We start from the raw sequence: 18,598 nt of genomic DNA on the forward strand, positions 1-18,598 counted from the left end.
CATCCAAATTATTAGCCAAGAAGTGCTGCTGCTAAGTCGCTTCAGTTGTGTCCGACTCTGTGTGACCCCATAGACGGCAGCCTACCAGGCTCCCCCGTCCCTGGGATTCTCCAGGCAAGAACACTGGAGTGGGTTGCTATTTCCTTCTCCAATGCATGAAAGTGAAAAGTGAAAGAGAAGTCGCTCAGTCGTGTCCGACTCGACTGCAGCCTACCAGGCTCCTCTGTCCATGGGATTTTCCAGGCAAGAGTACTAGAGTGGGGTGCCGTTGCCTTCTCCGAGCCAAGAGGTGCAGAAGTGTATGCATTTCACAGTAATTATACCTACTAATATCTGGCTGTGTATTAGAAGCATCTGTAGAGCTTTTTAAAAACATAGGTGTTTCCAGCACATCCCTACAATAATTCCTGAGATATGTGGTGGGTTCCTGTCTATGTTTATTTTAGTTGAAATAACAAATATAACCTTAAGATACTTAAATACACCAAATGTTAAATTTACAAACATTTTGGATAAACACCAGACTGTTAACCATGGGTTTTATTTACTAATTCTGATCTTAATTGCAGAACTTTTCAAGGGTGATGGTAACTACCCAGAAAAGAATTATGACATTCCGGGTATTTGAGGGTAGGTAAGAACTGGACATGGAACAACAGACTGGTTCCAAATAGAAAAAGGAATACATCAAGGCTGTATATTGTCACCCTGCTTATTTAACTTATATGCAGAGTACATCGTGAGAAACGCTGGACTGGATGAAGCACAAGCTGGAATCAAGATTGCCGGGAGAAATATCAATATCCTCAGATATGCAGATGACACCACCCTTATGGCAGAAAGTGAAGAGAAACTAAAGAGCCTCTTGATGAAAGTGAAAGTGGAGAGTGAATAAGTTGGCTTAAAGCTCAACATTCAGAAAACGAAGATCATGGCATCCGGTTCCATCACTTCATGGGAAATAGATGGGGAAACAGTGGAAACAATGTCAGACTTTATTTTTCTGGGCTCCAAAATCACTGCAGATGGTGACTGCAGCCATGACATTAAAATATGCTTACTCCTTAGAAGGAAAGTTATGACCAACCTAGATAGCATATTCAAAAGCAGAGACATTACTTTGCCAACAAAGGTTCGTCTAGTCAAGGCTGTGGTTTTTCCAGTAGTCATGTATGGATGTGAGAGCTGGACTGTGAAGAAGGCTGAGCGCTGAAGAATTGATGCTTTTCAACTGTGGTGTTGGAGAAGACTCTTGAGAGTCCCTTGGACTTCGAGGAGATCCAACCAGTCCATTCTGAAGGAGATCAGCCCTGGGATTTCTTTGGAAGGAATGATGCTAAAGCTGAAACTCCAGTACTTTGGCCACCTCTTGTGAAGAGCTGACTCATTGGAAAAGACTCTGATGCTGGGAGGGATTGGGGGCAGGAGGAGAAGGGGATGACAGAGGATGAGATGGCTGGATGGCATCACTGACTTGATGGACGTGAGTCTGAGTGAACTCCGGAAGTTGGTGATGGACAGGGAGGCCTGGCGTGCTACGATTCATGGGGTTGCAAAGAGTCGGACATGACTGAGGGACTGAACTGAACTGAACCTATATTTTTTTAAATCAGGAGGAATTGTTCGTTGATTCCTAATTTATCATTTTTCTGTCTTTCTTTTATTTATTTTTTTTTTACTGTGACTTTAATTTAGAGTCTTTTGTAATTGAGGAACTGGTTCTTTCCTGAAGGTTGTTTATGTTAACATAATATCAGGAAGGAAGTCCTGCAGTGGAGTTAAGGGAAATCCCTGTTATCTGAAAAGCCGTCTTTAAGAAGACTTAGGGAAGGAATAAGAATAGTAGGAGTTACATAGCAGAAGTATGAGGTACTGTGAGCTAGTCACTGCCTTCAGCATCCTTTTTTTCATTCAGTCCTAGCAACCCTGTAACCTTTACAAATGAGGAAGTAAAGTTTCATGAGATGTTTATCATATAACCTAGATCAGTCCGGCTTCTGTCCACTTATAGCAGAGTGAACTTTGATGTCTGTCACTCATCTCAGTTGTAAGTAGTTATTGTGTTATTACTTATTTCATGTCTTTCTTCCTTGCTGGCCTCTTAAGTTTTTCAAGGGCTAGCATGTTTGTCCAGTTACCTGTTATAAACCTTGTGCACTAAGAAAGTATCTTCTGTGTAGTAGAAAAACCTAATAAGTATTTACTGAAAAATCAATGAATGTATGAGTGAGTTGGTCCAGGTTATTACTGAGGTAACTGAAATATGGTCCTGAAGTAAGGCTTGCATTCAGGTTGTGTTCTTTCCTCACTGTATTATGTGCCTTGTTCACTTCTGTGGGTAGAGAATGTTTTATTCCAGATATTTCTGCAGTGCTTCTTGTTGTTGTTTAGTCACCGAGTTATGTCCAACTAGTTGGACACAATTCCATGGGCTGTAGCCCTCCAGGCTTCTCTCTCCATGACGTTTTCCAGGTAAGAATACTGGAGTGGATTGCCATTTCCTTCTCCAGGGAATCTCGACCCAGGGATTGAACCCATGTCTCCTGCATTGGCAGGTGGACTTTTTACCACTGAGCCACCAGGGAAGGCTTCTTCAATGCTTATTACTGTATACAAAACCTTTTGCCAGATACGTCAGGAAAGTGATTTCTAATATAGATGAACAGTAGTTTAGCATGTGTTGAGTAAAGAAAAGACATAATCATGGTAAACAAGCCTAGTATGAATTTAATAATGTCCTTTAAATGACTTTGTATTGTGTTTATTATGGTAGCATGCATATATGTTGAGAAACTAGTAGTAAGTTTGTATGTGATACAGCATTTAGTTTATATAATATATATACATATAAAATAAGACAAATGCAGATAAATGTTTGAGGAGGAGTTGCTGTTCAATGGCTACGTCATGTCCAACTCTTTGTGACCTCATATACTACAGCATGTCAGGCTCCTCTATCCTCCACTATCTCCCGGATTTCACTTAAATTCATGTTCATTGAATATTTGAGAGACCTGATTAAAAATATCATAAAAGAGGTACAAGTTCATATCTGTGCAGAGGTGTAAGAACAGAAAAATAGTAAGCTACTGCTTAAATACCAAACTCTTATTTAGGCATTTAAAAATACACTGAGCAGGAGAAGGAGACAACAGAGGATGAGATGGTTGGATGCATCCCTGACTCAATGGATATGAATTTGAGCAAACTCTGGAGATAGTGAAGGACAGGGAAGCCTGGCCACGGGGTCAGAAAGAGTTGCACATGACTTAGCAACTGAAAAACAGCACAGATGCATTGTGCATACATTTTTTAAAAAGACACCTGTCTTGCTCTCTTGAGGCTTATTATTTTATATTGGATGCAGAGGACTGTATTACAGTATTAAAAGTATTATTATATAAAGCCATAAAGTTCTATGGAAGGAAGCAAAGTGGAGGAGATGAATTCTAATAGAGGGAGTAACTTAGGAAAATATTACTAAAGAAGTAGTATTTCAACTTATTCTTCAGTTATTTAATTTTTTATAAATTCCTCTTACTGCTATTAGTCTCTTTGTATAGAGCTGGTGGACAGATCATGGGTTATTCTTATTTATGGGAAACTGTGGTTGTCCTCCTTTATATGTTGTTTCAAATCTAAAGCGTACACGGAAGGCAGTCCAGTCCTGTGATCAGCTGAGCTCTTCTCTAGTCTGCAACCCAGAGATTACAGGTGGATCTTTATTAAGCTTCTTTATCCTAAAAACTGTATTTCGAAACAATCTCTCATGTTTTATTAAATATGTTTAATATATTTTTATTGACAAAATTAATTTTCTTCAGTTAGTACTCTTTATCCCCAAAAGTTTTTTTCAGCTTTTTTTTTTTTAATTATAACTTTAGTCATGCTATTTTATTTGCTATTGTTCAGTCATCCCTACTCCATATTCATAGGTCATTTCCTGTAATTTTCTATTACTCTTTGATTTTATTATTTTTTTAACTTTTTATTTTACTCTTTGATTTTAAATAGCAGCCTGTTCAAACCATGGTAACATCACTTAGGAGATGCTGGCAACTATTCTATGTGCTGTACAAACATAACACAGTTAGAACTTACCTCTGTTTTATAGATGAGGAGACCAAGGTTCAAATATTTTGTCCAAGATTAAGGGTAATATCATGAATTCCTAGGAATATCATCAAATGGATATAAAAATCATATTTTAAAATAATCTAGAGAAATAAGAGGCTTCCCTGGTGGCTAGGACGGTAAAGACTCTGCCTGTAATGTAAGAAACCTGGATTTGATCCCTGGGTCAGAAAGATGCCCTGGAGAAGGGAATGGCAACCCACTCCAGTATTCTTGCCTTGACAGTTCCATGGACAGAGGAACCTGGTGGGCTACAGTTCATGGGGTTGCAAAGAGTCAGACACGGCTGAGCAACTAATACTATCACTACTAAACAAATAATTGTTTTGTTCTGAATATCTGTAGAATTTGCTTTCTGAATACCTTCCCTCAGGAAACAGGAGCTCTGTGATAGGGAACCAGGCATTGCCACTCACTCGCTGTGCCCTTAGAGTGATCGTCCAGCACAGGCCTGGGAGTGGTCTTTGCTTAGGGCAGCAAGGTATCCTGTAGGTGGTTTTATCAAAATGTTCACCTTGTTTCTTGTTACAGTTTTGTGTGAAAAAATTTTAATCTTCTTCCATTGTTGTTCTTTAAATATTACAGTTGTTAACCTTTCTTGTCTTCTTAATATACTGTTGTAAAATCTTTAGGGCAAAAGTGTATAATGAGAAGTTTAGCCGCGTGACATTGAGTAAGTCAGATTTCTGCCCTTTAGTTTATGTCATTTTCAAGTGAGAAACAGGTATTATAATAATATCTACTACCTCTACTAAGGTTTAAAAAGTTTTTTAACTTTATGTTGCTTTTCTTCATAATAATATTAGCTATGACTGCATTTTTGTATCGTGCTTGCTCTGTGAGCATGGTTTGATATATTGAGAGGTTATGTGGCACTTATTATGGTCAGTGCTAAAAGATAGGAGTAGAGTCTGATTTCAGATTCCTTGGAGCTTTTTAGATAGTAATATACATAAGACTTGAAAGATTGAAAGTGGGAGGAGAAGGGGACGGCAGAGGATGAGATGGCTGGATGGCATCACCGACTCAGTGGACATGAGTTTGGGTAAACTCCGGGAGTTGGTGATGGACAGGGAGGCCTGGCGTGCTGCAGTCCATGGGGTTGCAGAGAGTCGAACACGACTGAGCGACTGAACTGATAGTAAGACGTCATTCAAAAGAACAAACGATAAGATGTTTCCTGTACTCCCATTTTGTCTGAGAGGACCTGGAAAATGTTTTATTCAAAGGCCATTTCCGAAATTGAGTTTTTGCCAATTTTGGAAATAAAATGGGTATGAGTAGAAATGGTAATCTTTAACTTTTAATCTTCTTTTCTTGATTTGCTGTCAATAAGTAAATACTTAGATTTAACACTTTAAAACATCACATTCTAAGACAAATGGTTGTTTTTCTCTGCCTTTAATAATCTTTATGTCTGCTAGATGGGGGAAGAAATAAATCCAGTACAAGGTTTCATGTGAATAGTGAAAGGGTTCTGTTAATGCTTTGTGGAAGCACTTCATGCCTCCGTGGACAGTAACTACTTGTATGTGAGTGATCGTTAGCAGCAGAAACATAGCCCAAAGTTTCCAAAAGGATTTCCAGCCAGTTCCTCAGAATCTTTTTTTTTTTTTTAAGCATTAGGCAGCCACTGATATTTAAACTTGGGGAAAATGAAATTAAAAATCACCTGGTCATTTTTGTCCTTCTGTAGGAAACTGTTTAGTTCCTTCTTTTCAGCCTGACCTATGGCATCATCAAGATCATATTTAGCTTCCCAAATTGGGCATGGATACTATAAACAGCTCAGCTCTAGTGAAAGTTTACTGATTTTGGTCATGATGGGGACATTGGCCATAACTGGTGATACTTAAGTTTGGTCTTGATACACGGTAATTACAGTTAAATTAGAGGAATTAATATATGAGAATTGGAATGAGGACCTAACCTGACACCTTTTTGAATTTAGCAAGTTGTTTCACTATGCTAAATTTAATAAGCCTTTGTAGAATACCTACTGCCTATAAAGACATTCCTAGATAATGATTTCAACAAACTGAATTAAAGTATGTACCCTTGCCTGGAAAATCCCATGGACGGAGGAGTATGGTAGACTACATACAGTCCATGGGGTCGCAAAGAGTTGGACATGACTGAGCGACTTCACTTTCTAATTTCTATATATTATTAGAAAGTAACTTGCTTTGAGAACATGATTCCTGTTTTACTCAAGTTAAAAATTTTTTTGAAGTCAACTTTATAACCGGAGTTAGTCAGTGAACAATTACATATAATTATATATATTTCATTATATATAATTAAATTATTATATAATTATATATATTTATATATATATATTGATATATATATATATATCAAGAAATATTCCTCAGTGTACATTTCTTAAACTGATACTGATTTAAGATTGTATGTACAACTGGAGATAGTTATGTTAGGCTTTATCACTTGGCTTAAAATGTTTTATATTATTTATATTATTTATAAATGGGTTATTGAAACCTTGGTTTGTTTAAATACGAAGCACTTTCCAGAATTCCTTTCTAGAAGATTTTGGGTATGAAGTTCCACATTAAGAGCGCAATAGGGAGAGAAGTCTTGTGCTCATTTGCCTGACTACGAATGTATAATTAAAAGAGTCTGTCAGCAATGTTGGGGCAATCATTGTGTTCTGATTCTTCATGTTATACAATTACTTTGTTGTTCAAACAGATATTGTAATTAGAGCATAATTTTAAATTTCAGAGGTCAGTGACTCATTGAGGTTTTTTTTGGTTTTGTTTTTAATCAAAAACAAAAGTAGTTTCTCAGGTTTTGAGGAATTTTTTTACTGAATATTTTTATATCACTGTAGCAAGTGAAATGGGTGATGTTTTATTGAAAAGTAATGCTTAAAGCTTATTTCACAACGGTGATTTAATCAGCCCTAACTTAGGAATGACATTGGGTGTATATGTGTGCATTGTATATTAAGACCAAATTTTCATCTTCCCCTATTGAAAACTGTAATGATTAGAAGAATTCTGTGTAAGTGGCCACAGGTTTATCATTTTTGTGTATTTGTGTCATTGAAATTTGGTAGGCATTTCTCTCTTCTAGGAGAAAAGCATATTTGTCGGTGTAAGAAATCTGTTTTACCAGCTATTCTCTGCTATTTATTGATACGGTGTGTGACTCAACCAGGAATTCATTGATGGAGAAAGAGCATATGACTTGGAATTAGGGGGGAAGAACACAAAATAAATTTACCAAGTCATCTCTGTTAATCTGTTTCTTTATCTGCATCCAAATTCCCTACCAGCTCTAAAATTCTATGAGAACAAGCTGTGCTTAAAATACATGTTCCCCCACCCAAATGTTTAAAGGTAAAATGATCAGAGTAGAAAAAAATTCTTAAGTGTCAAGACTTCAGTGTTCTGTGTCTTTCACTAATTTATCACTCTCACTAATTTGTGGTGCTATTTTAAGGCAGTTTACTTAGTTTTAGGCTCTCATGTAGACGATATCATGCTCTAGGAAGTGTAGCAGGCTCTGAAGCACTCCCTGTAGAACCTGTGTGTCTGTGTGTCTGGGGCAGCCTTACCGCCTTAACCTCCTCCCCGACCTGTGAGGGAAGGAGAGGACTGGGACCGCAGTCTCAGGACTGCTGGGACGACTAAGTGAGGGGACATGTTTGATTGTTCAGTGTGGCACTTGGCAAGCAGGAAGGTAGGTGGTAGTATCATCATTTTCATTCCTGAATTTTCTTTGTCATCACATGAAAGACTCAGAGCTACTTGAAATGTGTTTTTTGATAGTAGACTTGCCAAGAATATAAACCATAATAAAGTATTATTGGTAATTGTGTCCATGCTTCATAGTCAGGTGTGAATGATATTATAGAATCGTTTTATATGTTACTAAACTTTAATTTACCATATAAATTAAGATGCATTCCATTTCCTTGAATGCTGTCTTGTCATTTCAGACTACCTTAAATAAAAAAACCAAGATCAGTGATTTGAGCTTTGTTCTTATTTGTACACGTTGTAATTGTTTATAAATAACTTGCCTTTGCTGTCATTTTATTATATTAAGATATATAAATTTAGTCTTGCAGTTGCAAAGACTGACTTTTTTTTGTTAACTGCATTCTTCTGATATGTTGTAACAAGGTAATATTGAACTGATAGAATAAAGGAAAAGCGCTGTCTTTTGTAGGATATGAAAATCAGACCTCATGAACATTATCCTAGAAAATCTGAGTGAGTTGACTAGAAGAAAAGTAAGAAACCAAGAATAAAATTTAGGGGTGTAAGAATTTTCAAACGTTAGCTTGCTACTTAAATAGGAGGTCAAATAGAAGCAGGCCCAGAAATAGACAAATGATCAAGGGAAACTGGAGACTTATTTGGGCAGACACAGTAGTAATGAATACAGCACAGCACTGTGAGGAAACAGTATGATTTTAGTGATGCTCATCAACAATAAAAGCTCAGTTGTTCATTTCAGTAAATCTAATAGCTAGAGACAGTGCACAGATAACTATCAGTTATAGTACTACACAAGTAGAGTAGTACTATAAAAAATAAAGGATAAAAGTAAGTATTAAAGAAAACATTCTGGACATGGGTGATCAATTGCATAAAGTTTGTGGGTGTGAGAATCCGTGTTTGTGAATAGGCCAGCTTGTTGACAACCTGGAGAAAATGTAATCAGGAAATGGTGTCTGAAGTTAGTGTGGATTGAAATGCACGGGTGAATGCACAGCAGCTCTCTGTGAGGACCGAAGGAAGCTTATAACTGTTTCAGATTTCCCACAAAACCAGTTAGTTGGTCCTTGTTCTGAAGTATTAAAAATTCACAAAGAACTCAGAAAGCTCATTCAGGATCAATAACAGCTGAGACGTAACTGTGGACTAGTTTGGAGAAAAGAATGAGCTGGACATGTTGAGTGCTTTACAGACACTGACAGACACTTGTCAGTGCGCAGTTGAATTTGGAGGTCTAGCAGTAAGGAATGTACTGGAAGTATAAATTTTGGAATATGTGGATACAAAAAATGCCATATTATTGTATATTGCTGAAGATTTGGTGGCAAGTTATATGAAATTCTTTGGGTGAGTATAAAACAGAAATTATAATAATTTGCAATGAGCTATTTTTTTCACATCAGTTTCTCAGCTGTTTATTTCTGAAGTACTATTAAAATATGACTGTAAAAAGAAATTAATGCCTCAACCACAGTTTCTAAGAGATACACCACCTTTGGTGTGTCTCCATTTTGCCATCAGTCCTCTCTGCTTCATTGCATCCCTTTTTTTTTTTTGTCCCAAATTAGGAAAGTGAGAGATTTCGGGAGTGGCTTCTTAACTGCAGGTACACTAGGATATAGGAGTAGACACTATAATTTTACTCTCTCTCTTGTTTGTCTATAGTAAAAGAAAACCTTTTTGGGTATCTTTTATTGACTTGCCAATCCCAGATTGCCTTTGTTATCTGTTTGAGAAACAAAAAGAGAATAGAGGGAGAAATTATATTTGTATTGAATAATGACTTGGCTCAAATTCACTGTTGACAGAATTTACTTCACTCTTCCTGAGTTAGAATGGATTACAATTGTATAAAGGTGGCTTCTGCATAGAATGATCTTAAAACCTCTTTAAAAATGAGTTTAATACACTCACAGATTAAAAGTATGCAATTCTATAAAGCCTGATGTAGAAAATACCTTCTCTGCTTTCTAACAAACACCACTGCTCACAGTCACTTCCTGCTGTTTAAAGAGATTCTTTTGGTATTCATTCTCTATTGCTGCATTTTGTGCTTACCTTACCCCTAATTGATTTTTTGTTGTTGTTTTGTTTTGATCTCACTTTTTCATTGTGATGAGAAGTTACTGGGCCCTTTACATTTGGAAACTGTTATCAATTTTGTTTTAAAATATGTATTATGTTGATGACTCTTCTCCCTTCTGCTGCTTTTCTTTTTTCATGGTGAGACGTCAGCCATTCATCGTTGTGACCTCTTGTGTTAGTTCCCTAATCTTTATGTTACCTATTCTCCTATTGTTCAGCCATTTTCCACCTCTGGCTTTACTCTTTACTTGGAAAGAAAATTCACTTTTTATCTTCAAGCACCTCTGCCATGTGTTTTTTTGTTTGTTTCTACTGTCATATTTAAGTTTCAAGAATTCCTTTTTATGTTTTGAATTCCTTTAATAGCATGTTTTACTTGTTTCTAGGATGCAGTGTCCTTTGTTAACTCTGAGGACTTGAGTTTTTCTTCTCCTTGCCCAGTAATTGCTTTCTTCAGGCAGTTTCTGTAGTTGGGTTGACCATACTTTCCAGAGAAGTCTTCTGGTCTCTGGCCCCCAGTGTGCGGGCTGAGGGTAGAGTGAAAGAAGGCTAGACACCTCAGCCTTCAGTGTTTTGAAGAGTCCTGTCACCTGCCCTTCAAAACCCAGTTCCAGAATATGGAAATCTTTAGGGATACATTTCTAGTATACAGCTAGAAATTAGGAAGTGCTGGATTGCCAGCTATTTAAGGAATGGGGATGTGGAGAGAGAAGTTAGCCAGTTTTCCAGTCTTAGCTCCACCCTTAAACCACTTCCACCGCTGCCGATTTCCTGAGGCTTTATGGAGGCTCTAGAGCGTAAGTGAATTTCTTCTTGCCTGGGTCAGCTAATACCCTGACTACTTAGCCATCTGCTTTCTAGTATAGTTTCCAAATTTTTCCTTTCCCATTTTCTTCTTTCTCATAAGTTAGTTCGTGCATTTAAAACTCTACAGTGTTTCAGAAGAATTTTAGGAAGGAGTGAAAGTACACAACTCCATTAGTTTCACGGTTTTTGTCTCTCAGTGTTTTAGAAACCATAAGCAAACCCTAGGATAAGTATAACTTTCTTTTATTTTTGTAGTTTTAACTGGTACTTAAATTGTTGAATTTATTAAGAGTATCATTTACCAAGTATAGTTTTCATTCTTAGGCCTTTCTGAAATATTTTGGATTATAAATGTTCCTCAGTTGTCCTTGTGTTAGTATCTGTATACATTAATAATATACACATACATATGCTTTTTTAGTGTCTTTGTCTACTAATTATAACATTATGTCAGTCGTAGGTTTTGGTTTTTTTTTCTTATATGTTTCCTTTTTCTCTTCCTTTGCCTGTTAATTTCTGATAAGATGCCAGATAGTGTGAATTTTAGGGTTTCCCATGTGGCTCATTGGTAAAGAATTCGCCTGCCAATGCAGGAGCCACAGGAGATGCAGTTTCAGTCTTTGGGTCAGGAAGATCCCCTGGAGAAGGAAAGCAATCCACCCCAGTGTTCTTGCCTGGAGAAGAATCCCATGGATGGAGGAACCTGGCAGACTATAGTCGATGAAGTCACAAGAGAATTGGACACAACTGAGTGACTGAGCACACACAGTGTGGATTTTACCTTGTTGGGTGGATATTTCATCTTCGTATAGCTGTTCTTGGACTTTGTTCTGGGACACAGTTAAATTGGAGACAGTTGGATCCTTTTAGGTCTTCTTTGAGTATTTATTTAGGCACTGCTGGCACGGTACTGCTTACACTGCTGACTGACTGTTTTCCACTCAGGAGGCGAGACCTCTGTGTACTTGTCCCAGTGTCCTGTGTGTCATAAAGTTTCCTATCTTGAATCCTTTGATCGGTTCTTTCTCTGGCCTCTGGTATTTCCTCCCACATATATGCTGAGCAGTGTTCAGTTGAATGCTTATGCAGATTTCCACTCTCAAAGTGAAGTGAAGTGAAAGTCGCTCAGTCATGTCCAACTGTTTGCGACTCCATGGACTTTAGCCTGCCAGGCTCCTCTGTTTATGGAATTTTCCAGGCCCAGAATCCTGGAGTGGGTAGCCGTTCCCTTCTCCAGGGCATCTTCCCAACCCAGGGATCGAACCCAGGTCTCCTGCATCTCAGGCAGACTCTACTGTCTGTGCCACTAGGGAGGCCCTCCACTCTCTGTGCAGCTCCTTTTCCCAATACTGGTTTAGGTGAGCTCTAGCTGCTGTGCCCTCCTGGGTCTCGAAGGTTAGTCTTCTCCACTCAGAGAGGCAGCCTGGCACCCTTCCCAGGGCTGCAGCCTCGAGCTTTCCAGGCCAGGAAGCCTGGACGATCGTATGTTGGCTTCCCATCCTCAACCTCACTATCCTCCTCCTTTTTGGTTGTTTTTAGACATGAGAGTGAACCTTGTTGATGTTACTTTATCTTGGCCCAAAGCAGACATTGCTTATTTGTATGGATGTGGAGATACTTTCAGGTTCATTAAAACATAAACACACAGAACTTTATCACTTTTATAAAAAGTGATCACTTCTATAAAAACTTCTATAAAAAGTTTTATTTAGCTTTTTATAGAAAAAATTGATCAGATATAAATTTCAGTGAGACGATATTGTCAATGTTTTTAAACATAAAAATTAAACTCTGGATTTTAAAATTGCTTTTTATTGTTACAGTAGAGGTGTGTCTGCACACTTTGTATTTGGCACACAGATAGCCATGAGGTTCCCAGTTCCTTGACTCACTGACTCCTTGAGTCTCTCAGTTTTTCATGGTGTCCCCTTGGCAAAAAAAAATGCTGAAGAGTTTTTCTTCCCATTTTTAAATGGTTACTTCCCAAACAGCTTAGTTTATCAAAACAACTTAAATTGAAATTTTTGTTTAAATTTTATTTATAAACAACCACATTATTTATTAATGGATTTGTTTTTCTCTTGGGTACTGTTCAGATTCTCAAACTGGACACTACCACCCTCTTCCTGTTCCACACTGATTTTGCATGGACATGGCTTTTTATTACAGCAAGCACTGAAAACCTAGCATTGCAAAGATAAGACATCATCAAAAGGAATGTAGCATGATCTAATGTTGATAAAGACAAATATTTTAAACTCAAAGGTTGCATGGTGTCTGACAGACATCGACTATTGCTGTTTCCCTTGAAGCTTCCAAGTATTTTGTGGCACCTGGTGAGTGTGCTATGCTGTCTCCTTGAATTCACTCCTTGGGAGCACACAGGTGGCCGACCACAGGCTGCTGTGCTTTGTTTGGTTTCCCATTTCCCCTCACAACACTTGGGTGCCTTTTCACACTTAATGATATTAATAGAAAATAAAGAGAAGCATTTAACTTTTTTTAAGAACTCATTTCTATCCTTATTGTCTGAGTTCCATATATTTCTTTTCCTTGGCATGACCTCTGCAAACATGTGAGTTGTGGTAGAAAACTTTTTTTTTTGTTTGTTTTTAATAACCAGTTTATTTTTCTTTGATTGGAAGAATTCAGTAAATAGTATTCACAATTCAGTAAACAGAATACTTATAGATGAAACTTCAAAAAAAAGTATTGTTCATTGTTTATGTGTGGTACATTGCACTGAACCATATGCATTTATTTATACCATTTTGATATGTTGATATTATTTTTAATTATTAAAATTATATTTATGAAATACTTACAAATATATCTGTATATTATCTCTAAAGCTTAAGGCAAGAAGCAGCTCTGAAATGATTATATTTTAGCTGAAAGGAAAGTATGGCCAATCTTTCCTGTAGCTTGACAGTGTTTTTTACCTGGGGATCACTGGGTCATCTGAAGACACAGGGGAAATGAAATGCAGATGTTCTCTGCTAAAACTAGTGTTTATGATGGTATGGTTAAAAGAGTGACTGTACACCTCACCGTTTTTAAAGTAAGGTCTGATAGAACTACAGTTAAAAGTATCGTTACATTTATTCCTTGTTAGTATTTTATAATGAAATGGTTCCATAATCATTACTTGAAATGCTTAAAACAAATGGCATTTGTCTACACAATAATGTCTGTTGGTAAAATACTTTTCCTGTTCTTGAATTCAGCCAATGTTACTAAAAGCAGTTGCAACAACATGGGAAAACTGCTGAATTTGAGAATGAAGATGTTGATTCAGTTCCTAAATTTGGCAAGTTACTAGCCACATGGCCTTGACAGGTGACTTGCTTAAATTTACCTCAGTGACCTTTTATTTACTCATAGCAAAACAATGCAAGCATAGCTTAATGATTGCAGCAGGTCATTATTATGGATAGAAAGATGTGCTGTCTCTTTGAAAGAAAAATTTGTAATCGTGTGCATTGTAAATTTTTTAGGAGGAGCAAAATCGAGGCAAGCCTAATTGGGAGCATCTCAATGAAGATTTACATGTACTGATCACTGTGGAAGATGCTCAAAACAGAGCAGAGATCAAACTGAAGAGAGCTGTTGAGGAAGTGAAGAAATTACTGGTACCTGCAGTAAGTAATAATTTCCAAATCTTAGATTTAGGCCCAAGATCTTTTTCAGTTAATGTTTTAATTATTATAATGTTTATGTTAATAAAGAATAGGTTATTATTTGTTCAAAATTTTAAGCACAAAATATAAAAATAATTCACAAGTCATTTGCTATAGAATAAGAGACAGACAGTGCTCCATTTCTTAAATGGGAAAGTCTGCTCCCTGTTTATTTTTTGTGAAGTGGAGCAAACCGAATCAGTGGCCTGTTTTTCAAAAGTGTGGTTACCTTTGCATCAGTCTGTTACGGAGTAAAAATGTAGGTCCGTCAAGTAGGGCTGATGAAAGCTTTGTCTCTCTTTTAGATCAGTTTCTCATTGCAAACAAGCAGTGAGTGTACACGAAGTCCACACGAGCTAATACTTCTGTTGGGTGATCTGTGTTAGTAGGAGTGCATTACCTGTGTTGCCTATGGATTCCGTGGGCTTCCCAGGTGGCACAGTGGTAAAGAACCGACTTATCAATGCAGGAGACACCAGAGACCCGGATTCCATCCCTGGGTCAGATCAGGAAGATCCCCTAGAGTAGGAAATGGCAACCCACTCCAGTGTTCTTGCCTGGGAAATTCCAGTATCCTTGTACCTATATTCCTTGTGATTTGATTCTAATTTTTCTAATTTTGATAATTTGAATGTATTTCCATCAGTTTGCATAACACCACACATAACTTACTGTTCAGAGTTCAAACCTTTTAAATTCAAATTGGGGTTTCAAAACAGCCTTACAGTAAGTTCCTTCCCCCACCCAAGCCCCTTCCTCCCGACCCCCCTTCTCCCAGCAAGCACAGGAACTCAGACAAGCCTTAGCAGTTTTTAATTTCACTGCAAAAGTATTGTAATAGGGGTTTTGAGATGATCACACTTAATCTGTAGAGTTGTAGTGACTTTACCTGACAGAATTGTTTATGCTGGATAGTACTGTTTTTTTTATTTCAAATGTTTCTTTGATTTGAATAATTAGTTTGTTTTAGTCTCTTTTGTTTCTTCAATCACAAAATAAACCATGCATAACTAGAGAAAAGTCATTTCTTCAGTTACATATAGTGTAACCAGTCTGGCAAGTCTTCATGTGTTACTATGAAATATCTACTAAAGATGTTCTTTTTATCATAGGTACAGTTAGTTGTTCAATCTCATTTCCATAAATCTGAACTATACCTCCTTTAGATTCTTGAGATCTTCAATATACTTTTATAAATACAGTGTAGCATTTTGTGGAAATCACATCATCCTCATTGACAGATAAGGACTATTGATGAGTGCCCTGATTTTGCTCATCTTTGGGGACAGGTTATCCTTGACAGAAAAGAACTATTGATGTAAATCTGCCTCCACTGTATTTCTTGAAGACAAATTCTTGCCAACCCAGTTAAAATAAATCTCTCTTTTCACTTTTAGTCTTAACCCACTCAATTGATTCTCAGAAATTAGTAAGAGTGATTTTTTTTGTTTGTTTGAAAAAACTGTATAAAGATAATCAATGATTGGACACATCACTCCTCTGGAAGCAGGGTAACCAGTGAGTTACCTTGTCTGGAACTCCTTGTTGTACGCTGAAGAAGTAGTCTTAATTGTAAACAAAGTATAGGTAGTTGAGAAAACTTTAAAAGTCAGAGAAGGAAAATGTTTGTGAAATAATTAATTTTAGGATTTTACTAAGCATATAGATAGAACATTAAGCAGAGGTTTTATAGGAAGATATAATGATAGCCTTCTTATTTTAAGTGGCTCCTGTGAGAAAATTAGTTACTTGAAATTGTTAGGAACTTGTGATTCTTACTTGTGGTTTGTGTTTTTTTAGTTGGGTTAAAAAAACTATAGTTTGTATGCTTCTTAGGGAGTTTTACAGTGTGGACTGTTGGTTTTAGCTGAGTATTTAGGCAGGGTGTGTCGGTCATTTCTGTTTATTAGGCCACGTTGCAGTGCGCTGCTGCACGCTTTCCTTTAGTTGTGGTTCTTTAAGCTTCTATGAGAAAGTTACTAATTTAATCTAACCCTTTGATAAAATACTATTTTGTAATTAGACAAATGGCATTTTAATAGATTAATTGTTAATCTTATATATGTAAAACTTAGGCTTTGAGATACGCGTGTTGAACTGGTTTATTGTAATTAGAAAACTCAGATGAAATTTTAGTGCTTGTTTTTTTATTCAGATAATAATTCGCACACTTTTCCTGTGAGCCTTTCAAAATAAATGAGGCTGTTAAATTTCTTGGCTGAACTTACAGTTTTTGCTTAGCATTTACCTAATGTGCTTACACATACACAGTATTTTGGGAAATTGTGATCTCTTATCTTTATATGTTCAAATCACTTTAACATAGATTTTATCCTTACAGAGAACTTGTATGTTAATTTACTCATGTTCTGTTATCAGATGTTTTCATTTCCTTTATTCCCACCACACTGATACCGTAATGTGCTATAAATTTCCATTTCTCCCATTCAAGTACCAACCAGGCCCAACCCTGCTTAGCCTCTGAGATCAGACAAGATTGGGCACGTTCAGGGTGGTATGGTTGTAGACTAAATTTCCATTTCTTTTTGCCTTTTTTAACAGAATATCTGAACCTACTTTTAATTAAATTTGGTCTTAGTATCCTCATGTATATATTATGACAATTGATTAATTATTGTACAGGGCCTTGTTAACCATTTTAAGAACTGTGGCTTTTGGTCTAGAATGGGTGGGCTTCCCTGGTGTCTTAGATGGTAAAGAATCTGCCTGCAGTGTGGGGAACCTGGGTTGGAAGATCCCCTGGAGGAGGGCATGGCAACCCACTCCAGTCTCCTTGCCTGGAGAATCCCATGGACAGAGGAGCTTGGTGGGCTACAGTCCATGGGGTCATAAAGAGTCAGACAGGACTGAGCTCTCTAAGTAGAAACCATTGGCGTGCTTAAGGAGAAGGGAATGACATGATCTGATTAATATTTAGTAAGGATTACTGGTCTGCTCTGTTTAAAACAGAATAAATCACACAATGTGAAAGAAAGGAAGCTCTCATAGGAGTTCACAAATTAAGGCCCGTGGGCCAAAACCAGCCTCCCACTGGGTTTGAATAGCCCATGAGCTTAGCATGGTTTTTACATTTTTTAATGACCAGGGGGAAAAAATCAGAAGAATAATATTTGAAGAAGAATAATACTTCATGAAATGTGAAAATTATATAAAATTCAAATTGCATTGTCTAAGTTTTATTGAAGCACAGCCATGCTTATGCTTCTTCGTTTACATATTGTCTGTGGCTGCATCTGAGCTCCAGTGGTGAGTTGAGTAACTGCCACAGAGACCATATGCCCAGAAAAGCCATTTACTGTCTGGTATCTACAGAAAAAGTTTGCCAGTTCCAGGACTCTTGAATTAATTCAGATGAGAGGTGATGATGGGTTGGGTCAGTGTAGCCACAGAAGTGAGTCATGGTCTCATTTCTAAGCATATTTTTAAAGTGAAACTGGCAGGATTTGCTAATGGATCATCTATGGGATGTTAGAAAGCAAGGCGTCAGGCATGATACCAAAATTTTTAGCCTGAACAACTGAAAGGATATAATTGCTGTTACTCTGATGAAGGGTGTGTTAGGAATAGATTTTGAAGAGATTACTTGGAACTCAGTTTTGAATCTGGTAAATTTAAGATGCCAATAGCTATCCAAGTGTAGCTCTTCTAGTATTGTATTCAGATTAACAAATATTTATTCCAGGTTGACTGTATTTTAGAGCATTAAGGGTATAGAAAGTTATTTAAAGCAGGATGTTTAATGTTTAGGACAGTGGCAGTTCCATAACTATATTTCATAAGGTACTTTTCATAGGTATTCTGGATAAAAGAAAGCCGTAAATATAAGTATTGTGAATCTCTGGTAGAAACCATTTCCAAATTTAATTGACCATCAGAATTTTTTTTCTGAGAGTGTATTCACCATCTAGTGTTATAGAGATACTTGTTTGAGGAATGATCTATAAACTGATGGGTCTGATTTAAATACATAAGAGCAGTCTTTTTAACTCTGAAGCATAGCCATTTTGAAGACATGAAAAAAAGGCTCTTCTTCAGGAACTTTTTCTTTTTTCACACAAATAAAAACTCATTAATTTTAAATGTACAGTTTGACCCTTGACAACTGTGTATATTTACAGC

The 18,598-nt window shown here is 37.0% G+C and overlaps 1 protein-coding gene across 12 annotated transcripts in view; it reads left to right on the forward strand.

Moving 5' to 3' along the window:
• The window catches only part of QKI (QKI, KH domain containing RNA binding), a 160,278-nt gene that overhangs the window by 107,855 nt on the left and 33,825 nt on the right, over window positions 1-18,598 (forward strand). For all 12 annotated transcript variants that reach the window (XM_027552005.1, XM_027552010.1, XM_027552011.1 and 9 more), the window contains one exon: window positions 14,276-14,419. In XM_027552005.1, the coding sequence (XP_027407806.1) occupies window positions 14,276-14,419 (144 nt within the window). The remainder of the gene's footprint in view (window positions 1-14,275; window positions 14,420-18,598) is intronic.

Source organism: Bos indicus x Bos taurus, chromosome 9, assembly GCF_003369695.1.
Source record: "Bos indicus x Bos taurus breed Angus x Brahman F1 hybrid chromosome 9, Bos_hybrid_MaternalHap_v2.0, whole genome shotgun sequence".
Taxonomy (NCBI): Eukaryota; Metazoa; Chordata; class Mammalia; order Artiodactyla; family Bovidae; genus Bos; species Bos indicus x Bos taurus.